The 20,511-nt window shown below is 43.6% G+C and overlaps 1 protein-coding gene across 1 annotated transcript in view; it reads left to right on the top strand.

Moving 5' to 3' along the window:
• Positions 1-20,511, top strand: part of Lrig3 (leucine rich repeats and immunoglobulin like domains 3) — a 49,295-nt gene that overhangs the window by 21,545 nt on the left and 7,239 nt on the right. Inside the window, exons 4-13 of the mRNA XM_028752117.1 lie at positions 7,342-7,473; positions 8,356-8,499; positions 9,531-9,674; positions 9,981-10,124; positions 10,535-10,678; positions 11,555-11,635; positions 12,753-12,824; positions 14,794-14,865; positions 15,328-15,491; positions 19,225-19,545. Coding sequence (XP_028607950.1) covers positions 7,342-7,473; positions 8,356-8,499; positions 9,531-9,674; positions 9,981-10,124; positions 10,535-10,678; positions 11,555-11,635; positions 12,753-12,824; positions 14,794-14,865; positions 15,328-15,491; positions 19,225-19,545 — 1,418 coding nt within the window. The remainder of the gene's footprint in view (positions 1-7,341; positions 7,474-8,355; positions 8,500-9,530; positions 9,675-9,980; positions 10,125-10,534; positions 10,679-11,554; positions 11,636-12,752; positions 12,825-14,793; positions 14,866-15,327; positions 15,492-19,224; positions 19,546-20,511) is intronic.

Raw genomic sequence — 20,511 nt, 5'->3', positions numbered from 1 at the left:
CTTCGTGTTGATCTGGCTTTTAGCTGAAAAGAAGTGACAGTCTTCTCCTCACACCGCGGCTCCCTTGCTGGTTAAGCAGCATTAGTTCGTAATCAAGACTCTGTCCGGAAGCTTCCACAGTTGGCCCCCTTACGTGATGGCATGGTGCTAGTGGGCCAGTCTAAACATGTGTGTTCTCTTAATGAAACTTTGTTATCTTGTTCACAGAGGCGAGCAAAGGCTGTTGTTTATTTTCATCTGTGTGAGAGACACAGATTTCGCCTGCCAACTTTTTCTTTTAAAAGAAGTCTGATCCTATGGGGAGTTAGTTGATTCGGCCAAAGTAGTTTTCAAGAAGACTCAAGGAAACCTTTTTTTTTTTCCCCTTTTTGATTGAGGGTAGGGATGGTGTGTGTGTGTGTGTGTGTGTGTGTGTGTGTGTGTGTGTGTGTGTGTGACAAATGTTGGAAACAAGTGCCCTTTAATGTCTTTGGACAATGTTGTGTTTTCATTAATAACTTGTGATTTCTTTATATATGGTGTTTAGCTGGTTGCTTGTAAGTATAGATATCAGTATTTCCCCATGGCTGTGCCAGACTGTACCAGTCAATATATTCAATGGGCTTGCATGGTGGTATTTGCATGGAATGACCACAGATTCAGCAGTTGTTAGAGGCAGCAGAAGAGTAGAAATGGACGGATATAAGTGGGGTGAAACATTCCAAGTTTGCAAGTCTGCAACATTTGAAACATGGTTTCCCATCCTTTCCACAGGAGAGCGCCTCCTGCACATAGGACCCTTACGTAGCCAAGATTGCATGCCCTGACATATTTGGCCTGTAAGGTCTTGAGTTGCCTTTCATCTGTTGCAATAGGTAGGAGCCAGTCGAAACTATTGGCAGACGTTCCTTACGTATCAAGGAGCGCAAGATTGGTTCAGGAATTCTGATGTGAAACAAACCTGCTCTTCCTGCTCCTCACCGACAGAGACCATTCCATTCTGAAAGTCCCTTTCCTCACCCTGGAAGTAAATAATCACCATTAAACCCACTTCACAGCGTGTGTGAGTGCTTTCGAGACAGTTGTGCATTCTGAGAGTCTACTCCGGGAGTGCAGAGTAGAAGGCGTCCTGGCCTCGGCTGTATTCTGCTCTTAGTGACTCCACCCGGGGTTTACCGAGTGTCGGATTAAAGGAGCCCATTCCTAGTATGTGGAGATAGTGCACTCCACCATTTTCCCAGAAGCTCTGGGCGTGCTGAAGTGTTGCTGTTGGTCGTTTCCATCCGCAATGCTTCATACCTGCCACGCAAGAGGGAGTCTCGAACCTCACAACCAACACCAAACAGGAGAGTGACAAAACGGGAGAGTAACAGAGCGAATGCAAACTCCTCTGGAGTTGAACTTTCTTCCAGGGCCAGAGCTGTAGAGTGGGGAATCCCAGCTGGGGAACAACCTCAATGTGCAGGAGGGAACAAAGTCTTGGCTGCACTCTAGAAGTCAGAAGAAGCGAGATACGTGACCCCTAAACATAACATCTAAGTAGATCATTGGCACGGCACCAGAGTATCATCTTCTGTCTTCTGTATTGATTTGGAAGCTTCACGAAGGGCTCCCCACATCTGTTCTCGCCCACCTTTCAGCTGGTTTTGACGTCACCCCATCACTCGGAAGCCCCAGGTCTCTCCCTACAGAAGATCCCATGGCCTAACCTGATTCCCAGTGTCTGGTCTGACCTAGGCTCATCTCAGTTACTCTGTTCTTCATACTTAAGATTTATTATTTTTATTTATGGATATGTGCATATCTGCGTGTGTATGTTACATATGTGCAGGCATCCTCGGGATAAGGTGTTGGATCCAAGGACCTCCAGTCACAGGGGATGCCGATCCCCGTGTTGCGGATGCTTGGATCTGAGCTCACATCCTCTGGAAGAGTAGCAAGTGGTCTTCACCTGTGGGTCATCTCTTTACTCGCCAGCTAGCACACTCTTGAATGTCAACCTTTCTGTCTCTAGCTGTGAGCACTGTATCCTGGCCAGCCAAGCATACTCCATTTCCTTGAAAAGACACTCTGGCTTCGTTCTCTCCTGTTTGAGCAGCTGACTTGTGGCTCTGCTTCTGCTCACAGCAACACTGGCCCGACCTCCCACTTGCGAGGCTGATTCTGCACCCCTGGACTCTCCTCAGTGACTTCCTTGGCAAATTTTGCCAACCTTCCCATGCTCTTCCCACCCACTGCCTTTGAGGTGTCTGATGCTTGAGTTTCGTCTCTGTCCCTTCCTTCCTTCTCAGAGCACCAACCCTACTACTGAACTCTGTCTGCCTCTCCATTTCCCCACTAGACATGAGACTCTAGGGAAGTCAAGGGCATCTTGCTCTTGTTCACGGTTAGGTCTCTCCAGTATTCTTAGAATAAATATCATCAGAGAAAATTGGTGCGCCATATTTGCCTCTTCATTTTAAGGTGTTTGGCAAAGTATCCTGGTAGATGGCACGGGCAGCAAAGTGAAGCCATTATTTTTGGACATCGAAAGCCAAGGTTGAAAAATACCTGAGGCTACTGTTGGTCCTGTGGCCTCTTTGGAAGCTGGAAGGAAGCAACTGTCTTAGGCTCTCCACCAGCCATGCCCCAGAGGTCTGTTTGTCTCGAAGGGACTAATTATAAGTCACCTCAGCACTGATTTGACCGTGGAACTCTCTGTACCATCAACAAACGGAGGACTAAATATTCCTAGTCTCCAACGGGTTCGTGCGGGGCTAAAACACCCTCCAGGCCTTGTTATTTGGGCAATGGAAAGATGAGATGCTGTGTGTGTGTGTGTGTGTGTGTGTGTGTGTGTGTGTGTAACATTAGTGATGGATAAAGAGTTGGTTTTTAATCAAGCACTGTGTACTTTCTGCCCCAGAATGAATCAGCTGTGGCGCTCTTCGACGTGTTGATGAATTTTGGCATTTATCCCTGTTTGGAGAGAAGCTAAGGCTCTGCCTGAATTGGATCTTTGTCTTCCTCAAGCAGTACTTTAGGACCCATTCACTGAACTGCATTTATTTTTGAGAGTTTCAGGTGATATGAGAATTTTTTTTCATTTTTTTTTTTAAAACATAGCTACTTCTCTCTTTCTTTTTAAAACCCTCTTTCAGGATATAAAGCAAGTTTTTTTTTTTTTTATTTGTTTGTTTTCATTTTAAACTGGTACCTATCAGGTGGTAATTCGCCAGTTAGTCTAAGGTAATAAGAAACTCGAATTTGGATTTGATTCAGTTCCATTAGGGCAGATTTAAATGTTTGTGATACAGGGGCTATTATCCTGGAGGTTGTAAAGGATTTTTGTGCTGGGCAGCGAGGCTGACAAAGAGCACACTGTGCACACTCCATCTTGAGTGGAGCACTTTCACACTGCAATTTAGGAGCTGTGCAGTTCAGGAAATTGCTGGCTTTGGCTGGACCATACTTCTACTGCAAGGAAAATTTTACTCGTCACTCAAGTAATTGGCAGTTTTAATACCTTGTTCATAATTACCTTATAAACAAACGAATATATAAACCAAAGATTCTATGGCTTGTTCTCTAACGTGTAGCCTTATTTGACCAATATGATAGACACCTGGTGGGCCTCCTCCCTCTCCTTACCTCAAAAAAACTAATGTGCTCCATTTATTAGGAAAAAAAACCTAATAATAACAAAACCAAACACTACGCTATTGTTTTCTTTTTGTTGTTGCAAAATAATGTTTAAGTTTGCTAGCCCCAGACAGCCTGGCCCAAACCACGTGCAAACTTGGATGTGAGACAGACAAGGGTGGGTCTGGGCGTTTCAGCCGCTGGGTGGCTGGAAAGAGGACAGCCTCGTGATAGAAACATTGAGCTATGTATTTAAGAGAAAATTTCTGTCCCCTAAATTGTGGTTTTGTTCATCCCTTACACCCTGGCCCTAAGGCCTCTTGGCTTGGCTTGGCCTGCCTGCCTCCATCTCCGGGACCTAGAGATTGACTAATTGTCTCACTCGTTACCTCACAGCTAGATCAAGGAGTTTGTGCTCCGGTAAATCCAGATGTGGGACATGGTCAGAATCAGAGGTCATGGATGACTTGACTCTAAACAAAGTCTGTAAGGGCTTTATGGGAATCCAAGGAACTTGGTAATCTGTGACTTGTATGTGGAACTGCTGTTTGTTTTTGTTTTCTTTTGAACTTTACTATTACCTCAGCTTGTTACTTTGTTACCCTGTGTAGGATTTTTTTTTTTTTTTTTTGTGGAGTTACATTCTCTGATGATTTGAGTCTTAAAGATCAAACAGACGATAACCCTAAAATCCTTAAAGGGAATAGACTAAGGATTTTCACTGCAGTGTGAGAGGCTTTAGAGTGTTGTTTAGAGCCTGGGTCTCTGGAGTTTTCTCCTTACTGTCCTGGAGAAAGCAGCATCTGGCCTTTGCAGTCTCAGGAAGTCAACCTTCTTCTAACTGTAGTGGGTACAGAGCACACAGATCCCTAGAGGTCTGTCTCCTCCAGGAGAAAAGTGCAGATTGCAAGGGAACCTTCTTTATCCTTCTGATGATGGATCAGTGAGCCAGTTGGATTTCTACATCAGTTTGAAAACAGAATTTGAACTTTCTGTTGTTGGTCACGGTAAGAAGTAGCAGATCCTTCTGAAGGAATGTGTACAGTGAGAAATGCCAGATTAACTGCCAGAATACCACTGATGCTTTGTGTTCTGTAAAAGAAACCTGGGATCCACTGGGAGCAACCCAGACTTGCTATGTCAGGTAGCGCAGAAGTGGTTGGACTGGTTATGCAAAAAGCCCCAGTTTCCCAACTTTAGATTATATTTGTAAGAGAGAAATTACTTTACGAGTGGATGGTGTAATCTGTGAACCGTGTTTAACATAGGTCTTGACACCTAATGTGTGCACCATTGTAGTTCTCGAAACCTAATGTGTGCCCCATTATTTCTGATTTCACCGTATTCCGTCTCAGTGGCATGAACACGAATTCCTGCCTCCAAGGAGTTGGCAATATGGAAGAGAGTGGTAGTGTGCATGTTATAGTAAGGTTCACTATAAGATTTGGGAACCCGTAAAAGGGGTCTACCCAACCTCTGAGATGGAGAGACGTGTCTGAGTTACTGGTACGCAACATATGTACATGGTGGCTATTTTCTGACTAAGGATCAGATCCTGTGGCTTTTCTTTAGGGTATAAAGAGAAACCCTTGTTACAGTTGTTCCCAGCTTTTTAACGTTAACATGGTTTCTTCTGCTAAGCAATGGTCTAAAAAGGTGCTACCACCCAACAGCTGACTGAAACAGATGCAGAGACCCACGGCCAAACATTGAACAAAGCTTGGGGGCTCTTGTGGAAGAATTGGGGGAGGGATTGAGGGCCCTGAAGGGGATAGGGACCCCATAGAAAGACCAACAGAGTCAACTAACCTGGACCCTTGGGGTCCTCCAGAGACTGAACCACCAACCAAATAGCATACACTAGCTGGACCCAGGCCTCCCGGCACGTATGTAGCAAATGTGCAGTGTGGTCTGTTGTGGGTTCCCCAACAAATGGAGCAGGGGCTGTCCCTAGAGCTGTGGCCTGTCTGTGGATCCTGTTCCCCCAACTTATCTGACTTCACTGGCCTCAGTGGGAGATGATGTACCTACTCCTGCAGTGACTTGGTGTGATGAAGAAGAGGAGGATACCCGGTAAGGACCTCTACCCTCTCAGCAGAGAGGGGTAAGGGGGTGAGGGAGTAAGGGGGTATGGAGCATGGGAGGGGGGACCCAGAGGAGGAGGGCAGCAATAGGGATGTAAAGTGAATACATTAATTAATGGGGAAAAAAAGTCCATGCTACCTGAACTCATGAGACAGTTGGGCTGGTTTGCATGTTCAGATCGCTCCTGCTTTCAAATAAGATTGTCACTTACTGCTAATTAGTATAGTGCTAAGTAGTAACAGTACTGAATAGCTCTGGTACCCATGCCCATTTGTAGGAATTTAGCTGGGCATTTTCCCCATTTGAGATGCAGCAGAAAAATGGTGGGAATGTTGTCTCATTTAATGTCGTCAGGCACATTGGCTATTGCTCTCTTGAAATATAGATGTGATAATAAAGGGATACCTTTGTTGTTGTTGTTGTTGTTGTTGTTAGAGGCATAGTCTTCTTGGCTGACTCAGAGCATCTGCCATTGCATCTTGAGTGGTGGCATTAGAAGTGTGTGCCTTCGTGTTCATTGACATGTACTCTGTGTGCGTGTGTGCGTGTGCATGTGCATTTAAAAAACTATATGTAGCCAGTGACTACCCTTGTGGTCTACTTTGATCTATTGTTGAGACTAGTAATACCAAGAATGTCTTAATCTATCTGTCTTTAGGGACTGTTTCGGTGGTCACTCTTCTGGGATACCTTTGTAACACAGAAGGCCCAGTTGTTTTTTCTCTGGTATTGAAGCCTCTGGAAACTTAGTAACTTGTTATAAAAACAGAGACTCTTTCTAGCCAGGATCCAAAGCAGCCACAGAGTGGTAAGGGCTGGGAGCTGATTGGTACTGTGGTGTGAGAGTACCATCTTAAAAAACAAAGAATCAGACTAGGAAGCAAGAAGAAACAGGGTTGGCTAGATGGTTCGGAAGGTGAATGTGCCTACCTACTGTGCAAGCCGGCCCAGCTGACCGGGATCCCCAGAGCCCATGGAAACACAGAAATAGAAGTAAAACAAACAAACAAACAAACAAACAAACTTGACTCCGTTAAGCTCTCTTCTGATCTCCACATGTGTAGCTCTGTCCCACTAATAGGAATAACTACACTAAGTTAAAATATATGAGTGTACATACATATGTTTTAAATACTCATTGTATTATATAATATATATGATATATTTTATATTTATAATATAAATATATATGTATATATAAGTATTATATACAAAAATATGTTTAAATATTATATATACATATAGAAAGAATGGGGAACAAGACTATAATAAATAATTATATGTATATACATATTATGGAATGAGGGAGTGTAGCCTGGTGTGCCTACTCTGTGCTAGATGTTTCATTTACAATCTAATAAAACAGGAAGACACGGAAAAATAATTTGAAGAAAAAAAAAGATCCATCAGTTGTGTTTAAAAGCATGACAACTATACATGCTTACTATCCTCTCAGACTGTTGTAAGAACTTTCTTCATATTCTCTAGTATGATCTCAGAGGATACATGGCCATGAGGTTGCTGTTTATCATTGAAAAGTACGGTTTAGACCAATGAGGTTTTCACACTTCTGAAGAACAGGTCAGGAATAGGTGTTTTTCTTCTCCCTTTGGATTGTACTGTTGACCTGTTGCTGGGACTGTGTTTTAATTACAGGGCTGGGAACACCATCGACAAAATCCTCCCTGAACAGCTGGAAGCCTTTCAGTCCCTTGAGACTTTGGACCTGAGCAACAACAATATTTCAGAACTTAGAACTGCATTTCCACCCTTACAACTCAAGTATCTGTAAGTGTAAATTACCCCACAGTGAGAATATTGTTATAACAGTGTGTGTGGGGGGGCATAGTTAAGATGCAACAAACCCAATTTGTTGATTGGAATGTAACTTTCTTATTGACTTGAATAGGTTGTATAGGTTCAGTCTTCATTCTTACAATTTTGTACCACAATTTTTAAAAAATGCGCCAAACTAGGGTATGAATAACAAATTCTACACAAAGTATATATATGTAACAAATATTTGTCACCTTCAAAGATCTGTCAGTCTTTGCTGTCAGTTACTTTTCTTGCTGCTGCCTTTACCCAATTCCTGACAAGAACCCATTTGAGGCAGGGAAGGCTTATTCTGATGGACAGTTCGAGGGCACAGTCTTATCATGGCAGGGAGGGCATGCTGGGAGAAGTGGCAGACAGCCCTGTCACTTTGTGGTCAGGAAGTCAGGCCAGATTATAGAGCCCCAAGTCCCGCCCTCTGTGGTCTACTTCCTCTAGCTAGGCCCTGCCTCCCAAAGGTTCTTCAACCTTCTAACAGGGTGCCACCTGCTGGACAATAAGTGTTAGAACTCATGAGCCTACACAGGCCATTTCATATTAAAACTACAGTGTATGAATCTTTCTATTTTTCATTTTTTAACTATTTTTCTGGTACTGGATAGGGAACCCAGGGATTCTTCACACACAGAGAGTGGTGATCACTCTGCCAGTGAGCTGTATCCCAGCCAATATGTGTAAACCTTAATTTGTTCATGGAGAACTCAGTATTAACCATTTCAAGGATGCACTCATGGTCAGGTTCTCTGGGGAGTCTCTGCAATGGGGAGATTGAAAGCACTTTAACTTCCCAGAGAAGCCTGAACAAGCCTCTGCTGGCCTTCCAACTCTCAACAGGTATATCAATAGCAACCGAGTAACGTCCATGGAACCAGGTTATTTTGACAATTTGGCGAGCACACTTCTGGTGCTGAAACTTAACAGGAACCGGATTTCAGCCATCCCGCCCAAGATGTTTAAATTGCCTCAGCTGCAGCACCTGTAAGTGAACATGGCCTCTTGGATATCACGCTCTCACGTCTCAACCTCTGGGGTCTGTGTCTGATGCTCACAGTGGGAGAGGAGAAATGTAGAGGCAGGCAGGTGACTGCCCTCTCTCTCATGGCTTAAGTGGTGGAATCTCCTGATTGGGAAAAGACTTGCCAATTACCTCATGGCAGCTGCTGCCTGACAGGACATGCTAGACAGTAGCTGAAGGAGCAGGGTGATCACTAGGTTGCCCCTTCACAAAGGTGCCATTGTGGACCTGGGGAAACCACAGTGTCTCTCAATGGCTGTGGTTTATGAGAATAATACCAACAACTCCAGGATGCTTTGAGCCTAAGTGGCAGTAAAGAACTGTCTCGTTAAAAACGGTGGGATGGTTTGTGAACAAGGCTCCCGAAACGGCTCTTTTCAACCTTGACTGCACATTACAGAGACTTGGAGCTTTTCAAAACCCCAGAGCCCAGGCTGCACCCTACACCAATTATACTAAAACCTCTGGGGGTTGCAATTCAGGCTTCAAGAACTTTTAAAGCTCCCTAGGTGGTTCTAGTGTTCAGCAGGAATAGAGAGTGTTGCAGCCTGCAGGAAAGTACCAGACTGAACGTTAATTGGGAATGGTGGTGTAGGTTTGCATACACACAGAGCAGGATTTCTGTGCCACTCCAGGGTAGCCCTCCTGCTTTCCTGGGGTGCTTATCACTCTCGTTCTGCATCAACGAAGGATGAATATCAATTTGTTGACTGCTATCCCGAGTGGGCAACAGTTTAGAAATGAAAAATCTAATGCATTTCCTGTATTATTCCAAAAAAAAAATCATGTGTTTTACATAGACATTCACTCCCCGTAATAAATTGGAGGGGGAAAAAAATGAAATCCCTGTCAATAAAATGTCTGGGAAATTGAAAACATTCTTGCAGTTTTAGCACTGACTGGGTTAAATGTATTGCAGTGTAGGACCCGTTTTATTACCTGTAGAATTTAATTGTCACATGAATTAATGGCTTGATTGTAATGTCCAACACAGAGAGCTGAACAGAAACAAGATTAAGAACGTGGACGGTCTCACCTTCCAAGGGCTTGGTGCACTGAAGTCTCTGAAAATGCAACGAAACGGACTGACTAAGCTGAGGGATGGTGCCTTTTGGGGTCTGAGCAACATGGAGATCCTGTAAGTGTGGGTTATCGCAGTTCCCACTCAGATACACTGACCCCCCAGTACTCAGTGGACAAGTGGTGGCTCTCCTTTGAAACGCCTCAAGAAGTCCTCATACTGTATTATCCTAGTTACAGTTATCTAGTTATGTTTCAGGTGAACTGCATGAATCTTGCTGGTCTCCTTTTATATGTACCAAAGCCAAGTATCTAGGCGCGTTAGGGATATTGTCGTAAGTTGCATGCAGCCAGACATGCTTGTCTTTGAAGAGAGTAGATCGTGAACGCTGTATCCCACCTTTGCGTCTCATTGCACGTGCAGGCAGCTGGACCATAACAACCTAACCGAGATCACCAAAGGCTGGCTCTATGGCTTATTGATGCTGCGGGAACTTCATCTGAGCCAGAATGCCATCAGCAGGATCAGCCCGGATGCCTGGGAGTTCTGCCAGAAACTCAGTGAGCTGTAAGTTGCCTTTTATTCTCCTCAGGTTCGAGAGCAGGGATCCTGCTGGAGCAGGAGTTTCTTACCACTGATCTGTGAAATTTTCTTAACAAAGTTGCCAAGGCGACAGCAGCTTTCCTATGTGCCCTTGATGCTGTATTTTTGGTTGTGATACATTGAAGCCAACGCCGTTCTTTGCAGTTCTGTGTGGAGCTGACAAAAGTAGTCACTGTTTCATGGACTATTTATTTAATTTTAATTACTGGGATTAGAAGTAATGTTTACCTGGATACTGTAAGGCAAAATGTTAAAACAAGATTATTATAGGTACATTTATTACCCGTCTTTTAGAAAACAGATTATTATGTTGAATGGAAAGATTAAAGCTTTGTTGTTGTTGTTGTTGTTGTTGTTGTTGTTGTTCTTTGCAGAGACCTGACTTTCAACCACTTATCGAGGCTAGATGATTCCAGCTTCGTTGGCCTAAGCCTACTAAATGCCCTCCACATTGGGAATAACAAAGTCAGCTACATTGCTGATTGTGCCTTCCGGGGGCTTTCCAGTTTAAAGACTTTGTAAGTTACACATTTTGCTCTTGGTACCCGAGCCTAATTGGCTCCTAACTGTGCCCACTTTTCTCCCAGCAGATTTCCTTTGGTGCTGAGGAAATGTATACAGCCTCAAAAGTGGGCTCTTAATCTTTCCCAGAGCAGTCTGATTAGAATAGAAGCATTTCATCCATATGTGTTTCTTACAGGGATTTTAGAAGGACGCTGATCAGCCTGCCCGGTGATTGCAGCTTCCCTCCGTCATAGCATCGCTAGGAAGTTCAGAACTGCTAGAGAAAAAAAAATAATTTTTAAAGTCCACTAATTTTTTCTTTATAAAATATAGATTACAAATAAGCCAGAACAAAAAGGAAGGGCCTTAAGGGAGCTGAGTGTTTATTCTTCTAGTTTTCACCCCCTGATTTCTGTCCTAAGAAAGAAAAGTATTGAATTAACTGACCTTTTGTAAAATCTCTCCAATGTTAATTTAGTGCTGTGCCATGGGCTTTGGGATTCTGCACTTAGAAACCTGTGCTCTGTTCCATCTGAACTATTACACAGTGGGAAGACATGCCACATGCTTTGGCTCTTGTCTGTCTTTGGGTTGGGAACTTGGTTTTAAAATTTAATGTATTTTTCAAGTTGTTCAAGACTTGAGAGTCCAGCCATCTTTGTAGAAGTCTTAACAGGGCCAGGGTTACTGTCTCAGTTTGGGAGAAAGTTTTAATAAATGTTGAGTGTAGGTTTCAGGATGCAAAGAGGCTCCTTGGAGTACTGAGTTTCTTCTTCTGAAGTGGGTGAAGGTGGGGGATTAGGAGGACTTTGTTACAAATGGCATCCCACCTGGGTAGCATCTGAAGTTTCTGAAAAGTGTCTCTAAAGAGAATACTTTGTTTTCTGTAGGGATCTGAGGAACAATGAAATTTCATGGACCATTGAAGACATGAATGGAGCATTCTCTGGCCTGGACAAATTGAGGCAACTGTGAGTATAATTTGCATCCTCTATGACTTAAAATTGCTGTCTTAATTGAAGTCAGATCCATCCATCAGGTAACATCCTAGGGTCAGTAGTAGGTATGGCATGTGCCTGTGCCCTTGATCCTTCTCCCAAGCGAGTGGTTTTGTTCATGGCGTGTGAATATTAATTAGCTTTTCTTCCTTCTTTGGATGAAAGAAGAAAATTCAATCCTGGGACTTGTATAGCTACTCATTTTGAGATCCCGATAAGCATTTGGAAATTATGTTGACTGTGATGCATTAGGAATGGTCACTGTGTAAGAACGAGCGTCTTTATGACAGCATTTAGAAAGGCTTCACGTTACTCTATAGTTTCGGAGTTCTCAAACGAGTCCACTGTCCATCAATCACGCTTCGTCAGGGACCAGAAGGGATGCAAACACTTTGTGTTTCACAGTGAGATGGGGTTGTAGACTGTTCTGCTTTCACTTGATGGTGAAGAGCATTTACAGAGAAGAGGTGGGAGCAAGCTGCAACCGGGCAGTGTGATCCCCAGAGAAACTTCCATAGTACCTGTGTTTGCTGAGTGTACCAATGACTCGTCTATTGCTGTGATAAAATCTGACCAGAAGCAACTTAAGAGTTTATTTTGGCTTATGGTTCTAGACAACTAGCTGTCCATGGTGGTAGGAAAGCCAAGGCGGCCATTGGCAGCAGGAAGCTGAGAGACCACATCTCTGCTGCACACACAGGAAGCAGAGTGAACTGGAAGTGGTGCTGGATTATAAACTCTCAAAGCCCAACCCCAGTGACATACTTCCTCCAGCAAGGCTTCATAGCCTAAGCTTTCTATAGCAGTTCTGCCAGCTGGGGACCACACATCCAAATACATGAGCTCATGGTGGGGGGCTGGGGGACTTCCTATTCAAGATCCTATACGGAGGTGTCTCTTGAGTGCTTTGAGACCCATGTTAGATAATGTTACTGAACAAGATGCCAAGAGTCCAATATTTCAAGTCGCATTGTTTAATTCGAGATAATAGTATTGCTTACAAATGAGAATAGGTCTTTTCATAAGAGTTCTGCTCCTAAAATGGCCTTTTAAGGTAAAAATGTGATTATACCTCTTTCCACCCCGGCAGAATTCTCCAGGGAAACCGGATTCGATCTATTACCAAAAAGGCCTTCACTGGTTTGGACACATTGGAACACCTGTGAGTAGCTGGAATTCAGTTCCCCTAAGGGTGGCCCAGGAGGAGTTTCTGTTTATAAAACAGTTGTGACAACATTCTCCCCATGCTGGAAAAGCCATTCATACATCTGCCTGTCATCTGTCATCTTGCTTTCTGTCTACCCTCAGTAATTTACCTGTGCACTTTCTTAGGATATAGTCTGGATGAGTGAGTGTGTGTGTGTGTGTGTGTGTGTGTGTGTGAATGTATGTATTTAGCACTTAACAAGAATACTGTTCAGTAGCTGCTGCTATTGTTTTTAAAAAGTTAACTAGAATCCCTGAAGATTCATGGGTTCTGTTTGTTTCCAAGTTAAAATGACTTGAGTTTTGAAGAACAAGAAGATATCCTGGAGAGTGCCATGGTGGAGATTTGAGGGTGGATCGCTGTATCTCGACAATCTCCGTTGCTGTAATTGCTTGATCTAAAATATACAGCTTAGCTTTCTGTTTCTCTCCCTGGTCCCCACTCATCAGTTGTGAACTGCCGGGGAAACAGGAGGTCAGGCTTCCTCTGGCTTCACAGAGATCCTAGATCCCCTTAGCCCCCACCCCCCACCCCCCATCCTATATCCCTTTAGCCCTTGATCACTCTAGTTATCGTCCCAGGTCCATGCTGGTCTCAGGAACCTTTGGCATACATTTTTGAAATGAGATTTCCAGGCAGAGGGTTCTCAGCTACTCAAAGAAGACACTTAATATTACGACAGCTGACCCAACTAACGATTAGTTTCCTGGTTGGATAGCCAAATCACAGTGTAGGTTAGAGCATGCTTGCTTTTTTAAGGAATGTTCGTAGCCAGCAGTTTTCCTATGTGTTAACTTGGACACATGTTATCATTTAAGTGAACATTTGGGTTGTGCCTCACCGGGACTGTATGTATTCGAGTGGAATCTGTCTGTTGGCAACCTGGTAGGCATCTCCCCACACTGTACCAGTCGTTCGGAGGGGGACATGGATTGCCAGCCCCACCTAGGACAGAGGGACGGTGGGAAATTGCAGAATGAGTCTGCAAAACTGAACGCCACAGCGTCAAGCCAGGATTGCTGTTATTGAAACAGATTGTTTTCAAAGGAAAACTAGCCAAAGGGTTTGTCAACTGGCCCGTTCCATTTCTGGGAAAGTGGAATTACTGGATCAGCAGAGTATTAACCTCTGCTCCAGTTTTCTTTAACCTTCCCTGACTCTTTCCCTATCCAAGTCTGGCACTTTTTGTCTTTGTCTTTGTTTTCTATTTCTACGTGTCTCATTCAAAATCCCCTTCGTATTGCTGTGGACCATGGGAGTCGGGGGAGGATTGTAACCATTGTGGCTAGTAGTTTAATTCAAACTGCTATAAAGTACCAGTTAAAAATAAAGCCAATACAAAATGTCCTCCCATATTATAGATGTCCTGCCTGAAACATTATTTGCTTTAATAAATACATCTCTCTGAACATTGCCGCCTGTGCAGCAGTGAGCTCCGTGTGACAGGATCAGGCTGGAGTCAAAACTAATGGACTCAAGAATCTCCTTCCACTTTCATGCTAAGCTGCGTAGTAAAGCCATCTTTAACTGGGTTGCTTTAGGGATACCAGCGATCATGTGCCCTAAATCACTCTACACAACAGTGTCACAGAAAGCGCGCTACCTACGATGTTTCCTAGGTTGTACGTTTAATTAATATCGGATTTGAATAATGAGAAAGTAATACAGCCGGCAGATCAGCCGCAGCCCTGAGGAGTGGATGCCCCCGGGAGGGTGACACGAATAACTTCTTCCCTGTAACAGGATCAGTCTCTGGGTGCTGTGATAGGAGCTTTGTGAGGGGCTTCTCTGAGTTTGTCCCATTTCCACAGTTCAGTGTGAAGGATTTGGTTGGTGAATTGGGATGGGTAGTAGGGTGTGGCCCAGGCCTTAAGGACACACCCTGGCCATAGTTCACTGACGGGTTTGATTTGTTGTTTTCCAGTGACCTGAGTGGCAATGCAATCATGTCTCTGCAAAGCAACGCGTTTTCCCAAATGAAGAAACTTCAGCAACTGTAAGTTTTCCTTTTTCCTGCCGGACAGGGACCCGTCACATGATGTGACATCTACAAAAAATGTCTAGCACATTCTTGACGTTATTAATGGTTATACCGGGAAACAAGGGGAGTGGGCCATTTTCCCCCCCTTGGTTGCAACTGGAATTTCTTTTTCTGTTTTGAATTTGCGGCTTAAATTTGTGAGACCATATATAGTATGGTTCCTAAATATAGTTCTCATTTTCCATTAGCTAGGGATTTCTGATGTATCGGTACTTATTCCTCAATCGGACAATAATAGCAAAGACTAGGGGCCCTGTTAGCTCAGTTTCTTGCATTTATGGTAGACTATAGGATATTAACAACATCACAAAGTCGGTTTTCAAATCCTCCACTTGGCTCATATTTATGTACGTTTGATTTGTGTTTAGAAATCTGCATTTCATACGAAACAAACCCGAATGTAATTCCTCTCCTCAGGCATTTAAACACTTCGAGCCTTTTGTGTGATTGCCAGCTAAAATGGCTCCCGCAGTGGGTGGCAGAGAACAACTTTCAGAGCTTCGTAAATGCCAGTTGTGCCCACCCTCAGCTGCTGAAAGGGAGAAGCATTTTTACCGTCAGCCCAGATGGCTTTGTGTGTGGTGAGTAAAACACCCCCTTGATTTGTTTTGTTATTAATTCTCTTTTATTTCCCGCTCCCTTTGTCCGAAGAGTGGTTTTGAAGAGATCTGCCTTCTCTTAAGCAGCTTTTCCCTTTCGGCTGAGGGAGATGAAGTGGGCCTATAGTCCTCTGCTTGTTAAAGTTTTACAGCTGTTGGTGGAGTTTTCGTGTTTGTTTTAGCATCAGCGTGGTTTGCTGGCAGGAAGGAAATCAGAGCTTGAAAGAGCTGAGAGCCAGCCCGGCCCTCCTTCACCTCATTCCCCAACCTTCCTGCTTGCACCCAGGCTGTGGAGACCCTTACTGAGTTTTGGTACCACTTCTGGAAACGGCATAGGCACCTTTGTGGTGATACTGCTTGAGGCTTGCTCTCCTGATACAAGAGACCGTTGGGAAAACTGTATTTCCCAGTAGTAGCTTTCAAAGATGGTCCCTGGACCTGCAATTGTCTCTGTGTTAGTGGCAATCATACCTGGGGGCTTTTGTGTGCTCTACCACTGAGCTATACCACCAGCTCCCCACCCATCACCCTTCTCTTTGTTTTCCAATTTTTGAGGTGGAGGGGTCTCCCTGAGTAGCCTTGACCTGTCTCTACAGTCCAGCCTTCTAAGTAGGTGGGGTCATAACTCTGAGTTACCTGTCAGTCCAGGCAACTTGAAAACTTATTAATTGCCATTTGCCCCCTTTTAAAAATCAGTATGTTGTCTTTTAAAGATATTCATAAATTCATGTAATTATAAATTATAAATTCATAAAATCACAAATTCATAAATTCATACACATATATGTGTAATTGTTCTTTCTCAGACCTTCCCCCACCCCTGAACCTCCTTCTCTCAGAATCCAGCTCCAAGTTTTGTGTCTTTATGGTGGCCCACTGTGTTTAACCGGTGTTGTCTGTGTGAGCATGGTTGGGTGAATTATTTACTTGTGAAAGGACCATGCAGTATAGCATGTGACTCCCCATCCCTCAGTAACCATTAACTGCCTGTAGCTCTCAAGGAGGGGGTGTAGGGCCACCAGTGAGATCCTCCAGCAAACAAGATAGAAATATTGATGTGCTAGTCTTGTGGTATTTTGGGGCAGTTTGCTTTCTGCTCTTTAACTCTGGTGTGTTTTAAGAGGCCTGTAGGAAAAAAAAAATATGTAGCTAAGGAATTGGGGCTGCTGAGACATTAACTGTTGATGGGTAAGGCATTAGGGCAAATGGCCAGTTTGAATTTGTTGTAAATAACTACAAGAGTCATTGTCTTAGCAGTCACAAGTCTCAGTATTTGAAATCCCCCAGAGTTCTTGTAGCTAGTTAGGAACAGAGCACGGTTTAAAACCATACAGTTTTCATCTCTGATTCAGCTTTCTGTTAGCTCCTCTTCCAGGGAAACCTTTACAAAAATAGATGTGTGTATAAAACATGAAATCTAAATTTGCTTAAATTTAAACACGTGTGAGAAGATGCTACAGACCCATGTTTTATACAGACATTTAAGCGTGACTAAACACTCCTTTGCCTATATATACATATAATAGTGTATATATACATGCATATATATTATGTTGTGTGTATATAATCATATATAGCACATATCACATATTAGTATATTTTGTATCATCATATAATATATTAATATATATTTTTAGGTTGCAGGATTTAATGGTGTCAGCAAGTTTTTGGAAATAAAACCTCTGATATAGGCTTTGCATGCAAGTAAGCTTTTGGCAATCATTCACAAGGGCCCACGTTATTCCTTCTTTAGACCTTTACCTCACAGTCTCCCAGTTTTCTGGCCTGGATATATGAACTCTATGTACTGTGAGACAAACCCATACACACTGCCCATAGTGCTTGTCCTTTTCTTTCCTTCTCCATTGTGAATCAGAACACTGATGTATGGGATGGAAACCCACACCGAAGAAACTGTCCTATTTAACAACCCACAGGCATAGGGTAGAAAGCCGGCAGCCAGGCCATGGTCAGAGCGCCACTCTGCTCCTGGCCCTGAAAGCTTGTGTTTTCTGATTAGCCAAAAGTCCGTGTTGGGAGATCTGGTAGTTTGCTTCAGGGTTTATGTAGACCATCTCTGAGAAACTGAAGTTCAAAAAAAGGTAACTCTTCCAAAAAGTAACAGGGAACTAAAAATAACTGTGTAGAATGAGAGTCGCCTGGCTCTAATTACAATGTAGCCCTGACAGGCTGTGCGGCAGTGTGATTGATGGACTGACAGGCTTCTGGCTGGAGCAGAGTGCCAGCCTGCACGTGCTTTCCCGTTTGTCCTATTTATTTTGGACTTTTTTTGTTTGTTTGTTTGTTTGTTTGTTTGCTTGCTTTTTGTTCATTCATTGCTGTCTTTTCTGAATTTGTTTATGCATGTGTGTGTCTGTCTGTTGGTGCACTGTGTCTGTGCAGGTGCCTGTAGGGCCAGAAGAGGAATTAGAACCCCAGGAGCTGGAGTTATAGACAGAAGGTGCTGAGAACCAAACCCAGGTCCTCTGCAGGCACAGCCAGTTACCATCTTTATACGGGTTAGGATTATTTACCATTGCTGTCTGCTTGCCTATGTTTTACTTTATGTTTCTGATGGCAAGCTTGCCAAAAGGTTGCAGTAGTTGAGAATGACATTCAAAGACCATCTGTGAGCCTGGAGGTGTTTAAGCTGCTTTTCTGTCTTCCTTAAAAAAAATATTCTTGCTGGGTAGTAGTGGTATACACCTTTAACCTCAGCCCTCTAGAGTCAAGGCAGGCTGAGCTATGTGAATTTGAGGCCAGCTTGGTCTGACAACCAGAGCTGCATAGTGAGATCCTGTCTTAAAAACAAACAAACAACCCCATACCAAACCAAAACAAAAATATGTACGTGTGCGTGTGTGTGTGTGTGCACATGCGCATTGTATATATACATTATATATAATATATATGATATATGTATGTAATGTGTATATGTAACATGTTTTAATGTATACTACATATATAATATATATGTATGTATATGTGTGTGTACATATATAAGATGTATATAATAATATATATATTATATAAAACTTATACTGTAACATACATAACCAAAGATAAGATTATATACATACATATATGTATGTATTTACATATATGTGTACATACATGTAAATATGTACACACATGTATATATTTATACATATATCCGTACATGTATGTATATATGTATTCTTATGTTTAATGGTAATTATACATGTGCATGGGATACATTGTGACAGTTCAGTACAAGAAGATGTGCTGCAAGATCAGACTATTGGTGGATCCATCACCACAAATTTAAATCATTTCCTTGGGCTGGGAGTATTGCATATCCCCTCCACAGGCTCCTGAAATCATCAGGTCATTGCTGTCAGGCGTTGGTACCCACTACCTCACTCATTTAAATGGGGTTTAGGTTCCTCACGACTTCTTACCAGTTACTCCTGTGCTTACACAGAACACCAGATACATAACATAAACCTTTATGATCATTTCAGGGTAACGCTTTTCTCATGTAAATAATGATGGAAACTTTGTCCCCATTGGACTGTTTACAAATGCACATTCTCCTGGTTGTTGCTTATCCCTGGGTCAGCTTCTATGTCTGTAAAACTCAGGCAGGGGATCAACTGTAGCTGCCCTAGACTCTTTCCCGGTGTTGGCGTCTGAGCGCCGGTGCACTCTCGGGACCTCACGTCATTTGTTTCCTCCTTTCCGTTTTAAACAGATGATTTTCCCAAACCCCAGATCACAGTCCAGCCGGAAACGCAGTCGGCAATAAAGGGCTCCGACGTGAGTTTTACCTGCTCGGCTGCTAGCAGCAGCGACTCCCCTATGACGTTCGCTTGGAAGAAGGACAACGAGGCACTTCAGGACGCTGAAATGGAGAACTATGCGCACCTCCGGGCCCAGGGAGGAGAGCTGATGGAGTACACCACCATCCTGAGGCTGCGCAATGTGGAATTCACCAGCGAGGGGAAGTACCAGTGTGTCATCTCCAACCACTTCGGTTCGTCGTACTCCATGAAAGCCAAGCTCACCATCAGCAGTGAGTAGCCGGCTCTCCGCCCCCGTTTGGAGACAGCAATAGTGCCTGACCTCTCTCCACTCTCCCCCCTCCTCCAAACCCTCACTTTTCTTTCTCATGGTTTCCCACCCAGCTCCTTCCCCCACCTCTCGATAGACAGAGTCACTGTTGGTGATTATTTATATCTCACTAAATGTGGCAGGTTGAACCAGGATTAAAATGAACCAGACACTTTTCTCTCTCTGGGACACTGTGATGTGAAGGGCCACAGAGTACATTCTTAAAGCATATGGCCTTTAACTGAGCTCTGGATGTGAATCCTGCCACTCCTGGTAGATAGTTATGTGACTCTCAGCAGCTGACTTACCCTCTTGCCCGTATCTTTTGACTTAGAGACGGGACTGGAGGGATGGCTCAGTGGTTAAGAGCACTGGCTGTTCTTCCAAAGAAGCTGTGTTCAATTCCTGTGCCCCACAGAGCAGCTTACAACTGTCTGTGACACTGGTTCCAGAGGATCTGACACCCTCACACAGACAGATGTGCAGGCAAATACACAATGCACCTTAAAAAAAAATGCAGACACTAAGTGTCACTTCACAGAAATGTCATGATTCGTAGATAACATGTGTGTCTGGGGCTTGGTGGAGTGCCTTGGTATTTGGGTAGTGCTCAGTGAGGCATTTATAGCAGCCACCGTTAGTAAGCAGTAGTCCTGTAGCATTGTTTGCACTGCAGGCATACAATCCTATAATTCTAAGATTGTATTTTGGATACTCCCTACCTTATCACTTTAACCGTTGGTGTCTGCCTGGTAGAAGATTTAGGAGATGATTCATTACTGAATTCATTCAGCAGCCAATTGCCAAGGTCTGGCACCTAGGAGAAGGCAGAGAGTAGAATAGGATAAAGGCACAAAATGTTAGGTCCTGCAGGACTGGAAAGAAACAGATGACGTGAATGTTCACAGTACAGAGAGACGTATCGATT

This window comes from Grammomys surdaster, unplaced genomic scaffold (assembly GCF_004785775.1).
Source record: "Grammomys surdaster isolate TR1022 unplaced genomic scaffold, NIH_TR_1.0 125877, whole genome shotgun sequence".
Lineage (NCBI taxonomy): Eukaryota > Metazoa > Chordata > Mammalia > Rodentia > Muridae > Grammomys > Grammomys surdaster.
Note: the sequence above shows the minus strand (reverse complement) of the source record. Positions and strands in the feature narration are given on the sequence as shown.